At 47.0% G+C, this 4,640-nt stretch overlaps 1 protein-coding gene across 1 annotated transcript in view; it reads right to left on the bottom strand.

Moving 5' to 3' along the window:
* The window catches only part of LOC114628021 (solute carrier family 22 member 5), a 26,780-nt gene extending 23,123 nt beyond the window's left edge, over positions 1-3,657 (bottom strand). The window contains exon 1 of the mRNA XM_028775974.1: positions 3,101-3,657. Coding sequence (XP_028631807.1) covers positions 3,101-3,493 — 393 coding nt within the window. The 5' untranslated portion in view covers positions 3,494-3,657. The remainder of the gene's footprint in view (positions 1-3,100) is intronic.
* Between the last annotated feature and the right edge of the window lie 983 nt (positions 3,658-4,640).

Genomic DNA, 4,640 nt, shown 5'->3' with positions numbered 1-4,640 from the left:
TGCGCCACCACTGCCCGGTATAATTTTCAATCAGGTAGGTTGTGGAAAAACGGTGGGAAGGAATTCCCATTTTCCAAGATGATCTAGGCAAGAGACAAGACTGATGGAAAGCCTAATCCAGAACAACAGAGTGATTTGGAGAACTGTCCATGCCTAGGCAAGAGACTTAGAGAGCAGGGAAATGGTCTAGGACAATGCAAAGCCATGTCAGACCAGCTGAAGGAGTCCTAAGTCATAGGCTCCAGAAAGCTATAATGAAAACTTGGCTGAATTTCCGTGAAACCACAGAGCAGGTAACCCAGAAACCTAAGAAATCACCCAGGTTCTCAGAGGAAAGGGTAGTCCTGGATTCAGAAGTATGATGTGGTGGGACTGAGGGTTCTAGGTGTGCCTGGGATGAGCAAGGAACAAGAGGAGGGACCAGCCTACAAGCATGTAGCTCACTAAGCTTTCCTGAAAATGGACACACAAGCTCTTTGACCTCTTAAGAAGGGTCTCTTTATTTTGTCCAACCGTACTGTCTGGTTTTAGACACACACAGACAAAGCCAAGCTGCAGTCAGTAGGGTGGAGAATCACATTTCCCTTAAACATTCCAATCAATCTTGTGGCTCAAATTTCTCTTTTGTCTATCAGTTCTTAAGCCTTCTAGAAAGATTCATAATTAATTCATTCATCACTTCAAGATCTCCCTCATCTAGCATCCTGTAAAGATTCAGGGAGACACAGAAACCTAATCTATTGCAAAATTTAGTACTTTATGTAATCTAACTTGAAAGGAAAAAAAAGTCAGCCTTCTGTCAAAAGGAAAAAAAAAAAGAAAGACGAGAAATTCAATTATTAGTGTACTTTTTTTTTTTTTTTGGTTTTTTTGAGACAGGGTTTCTCTGTGTAGCCCTGTCTAATTATCAGTGTACTTAAAAGACCTCTATCCTTGATTTGGGGCAGAGGGCAAGTTTAGAGACATTTAGCAGGCAGGGAGCTGACTAGCTGCAGTTGTCAGCAGAACAGGTCTGGGTTGAAAGAAAACAGACCTTGGAAAAAGTCATCAGAGTGTTAATGCAGCAGCTTTCAACAATGTCTGTTCATCTGAGTGCACAAGTCTTGAACTTCAAAACAGGCATTATAGTATTTCCAAAGAAAAGAGCTAAGTAAAGTATTAAACTTGCCTCCTGCAAAGACTGCTGACCTGTAAGTAGGTGAAAGGGCATATAACTCTTACGAAACTGCTAAGACAGCTCAATACCATCTAGATCCATTGAAAAATAAGTAAATAAACACTGACATTAGTAACGCAGTAGGTCAAAAGAATCTGGACTTTTGCTGCTCAGCCAGCTTCTGGGGAGCTGAACAGTACTGCTTTCAGCCTCAGCAGCAAGCAAGATGACAGGAAAGCAGGGGTAAATGACTAGAGAAAGCTCAGCACTCTCAAGGTCGGGGTAAAAGTTAAAGACATGACAGGAAGCTGCTTCAGATTTCAACTGCCCCTTCTTTGGGCAGCCACAGATTTCAGGAACTCATGTGTCAACCCCAACAACCTCTGCCATCACTTGCTTCCAAACAATATGAATTTAAAGCTCAGGATGTACAACAATTGAAAATCCCTTCTCTGTGGACTCATGGGTCAAAACCATTCAGCTATCTCAATAAATATATATATTTTTTGTTGTTGTTTTGTTTTTCAAAATAGGATTTCCCTGTCTAGCTCCGGATGTCCTAGAACTCACTCTGTAGACCAGGCTGGCCTCCAACTTATAGAGATCTTCCTGCCTCTGCCTCCTGAGTGCTCTGACTAAAGGAGTGCTCCATCACTGACTAGCATCAGTCTTCTTTTTGTTAGGTAGTTATGCCTGATCCTGGCACGATGTCACTGAAGTTAAAAATCACCAATGGAGCTCAGATTTCATTCTTACTACTTATGTAATAGGTAAAGCAAAGGTTTTAGATACATCTAACTAACCCAAAGGAAACAGGCAGTGACTCTTGTGGGGATACTCTGAGACTCTACTCTTGAAGGATGACAACTCCATGAAGAAAAATATACCTGAGGGCCCCTGTAAGGAGGGAAGCTCAGTCTGTACCTCCAGGAGACTTAGATTCCAAACAGGTATTCCTAGCTTCTCCCTACTGCTCCTTTCTATACATCCTCCTGGAACCATTTCTTGCTGTTGGATCTAGACGTAAAGATTAAACTCATCAAGAATCAAGAAGCTATCTCCTCCAGAAAGCCTAACTGGTCAATCCCAATCCTTGACACTCAATGTACCAGTTGCTCAATGGTATTACAGAAGATTCTTTTCATATTCTGCATATTCAGTACTGGTGAGACTCCAGGAAATTACAATAGGTGCCCAGATCCCCAAACACATCCACATGAACCATTAAACAGTATGTCATATCCCTAGCTGAGTGACTGAGAAGCGTCAAAGTCACCCAAGAATAAGTGCGAGGAGATGAGGAATTAGGTTCCCATTGCTCTTCAGAGAAGGTAATTTGCCTTAACTAACCCTCTCCAGTGATCTTGTATCAGAATACTGTGGAAAAGACTCCATACCAACAAATCACCCTGGATAGATCTGCAGATACAGGGTCTTTAAGAAGTAACAATCCATAGAGGGCAAACAGAAAACAGTTTCTCATGGGGCATGGCAAGACTTCATTTTGGGGTGAGGTTAGGTGACAGAAAGAAGAGTAACTACAGAAAGGGTAGAGAGTTTGGAACATATGTTTCTTTAACTTTAAAAAGTTCTGTAAAGAGTATTTCCTTTCTAAACAGAGGCTAAAACTGTGTCCTCCTCTCTGGAGCAAGTCTGAATCCCACCCCTCTGAATTACATCACTATCTTGAGAAAGTCCCACCACTCAGGGTCTCAGGGCATGTCCTAGGGGCTGTACCTTCTGGACTCTAACTTCAATGTGACCCTATGGACGAATAGCCAGCCTGACACTTGTACTCTGAGGGGCGTACTGTGGCTAGAAGTCATCTCATAAAATGTTCCTGGGCCACCTGACTGGAGGATGCTCATCAGCTTGTGCGTTGGACGAAGGGCTTACAACCGTCGTCCGCGATGTCACCAGACCCTGAAAGGGGCTGCCACCTACCTCTGTCACGATGGTGGCCAGGAAGACGTCCTTGTTGTACTCCCAGCCATCCAGGCAGTTCTCCTGCTCCAGCTGCTCCAGGTCCACATCCCGTCCTGGCTCCAGACCCAGTTCAGAGAAGTTGGCGATGGTGGCCAGTCGGTAGCGGCGGCAGCTATGAGGCACCTGTCGTCCGTCCTTCGTCTCCAACGGGATACTATGGTTGCGCCACGCGCTGCTCAAGTTCACGGTGTGAGGCACAAGGCAACGGTGCTCCGGGGTCCCCGCCAGGAACACGATTGACATACCATTGAAGCCATTGGGGATGATGCTGGCGCTGAGCAGGAAGAAGATGAGGCGCTGGAAGGGCCCCCACTCGCCCAGGAAGGCGGTCACCTCGTCGTAGTCCCGCATGCCGTCCTCAGCCTCCCACAGCACCCGTCCGGGGATATGAGGATACCGCGACGCGGAAGACGGGGCGCTGAGGGGGTCTGTGTGACAGGCTCGCGAGTTCCCACCAACGCCTCAGACTCGGCCACCGCCAACTTTACATAGGGCCTGAGGCCGGGGCGGGCTCTGGGCATGGGCCTGGGCCGCAAGGCCCGCCCCGCCGTCCCGGCTCTGAGGCGCGGCGCGGCGGGGGCGGGGCAGGGGCCTGAGTGACGCACGGTGGGCGCCGGCCATCGGCCGCGCGTGCGCCTGAGGCGGAGCCGAGCCAGGATTCAGAACTGGCTGGGCGGTACAGAAGGCGGGGCTGAACCTGGCTTAAGAACTGTGAGCGAGGAAGGGGTGTGGCTTCATTCGACCACGCCCCTCTAATTGCTATGGGGCCCGGGTTGGGTGAGCACTTCTAGTTCCGCCCAGACTGGAAGACTGAGGTGGGGCGTTTGTGAGCCACGCCCCGAGCAGGTCGGCTCCAGGGGGCGGGATTGCGTCTTTTCAGGCCACTTTCCTGGAGCAGGTTCCCAGGGTTCACTCCCCTTGAGGGAAAGGGTGACTTTGATAGCTTTGTGTCCTAGGCCATCCTGGGAAGGCCATCCTGGGTGTTCAATGGAAAGAGGCTAAGAATTTAAGCATTAAACAGCCTACCTTCTCAACTTTTTCTTGTGGTTCAGAGAGATATTGTGACCCTCTGAGAGTCTCATGTGCAACAGCCTTTGTTACAGTTTTTCCTGGAAAGACTGGCATCTTTTGTGGCAGCAGAGATAGCTCAGATAGGACTCTCGTTAAAAGTTCAGATTGCTCTTCCAGAGGACCTTGGCTTGGTTCCTAAAAGGCATAGGGCGGCTCATAGTCTCAGCAGGCATGCACTTGGTGCATAGACAAGACAGACTTGCCAGCAAAACACCCATACACATAAAATAAAATATATACTACTATTATTTTACACATATAACATTATATATATTTAAAAGGAGTGGATTTTGAGACTGGTGATGAGAAGGGGGGCAATGAATTTTAATTCCCAGACTCTCTATGTGTTCTTAAGAAATTATTTTGTTGTTTTTTGATTTAAGAAATAGTAAAATTTTAACTTCAAGATTAAGGATCTTAGTCTAGG

Source organism: Grammomys surdaster, unplaced genomic scaffold (genome assembly GCF_004785775.1).
Source record: "Grammomys surdaster isolate TR1022 unplaced genomic scaffold, NIH_TR_1.0 262, whole genome shotgun sequence".
Lineage (NCBI taxonomy): Eukaryota > Metazoa > Chordata > Mammalia > Rodentia > Muridae > Grammomys > Grammomys surdaster.
Note: the sequence above shows the minus strand (reverse complement) of the source record. Positions and strands in the feature narration are given on the sequence as shown.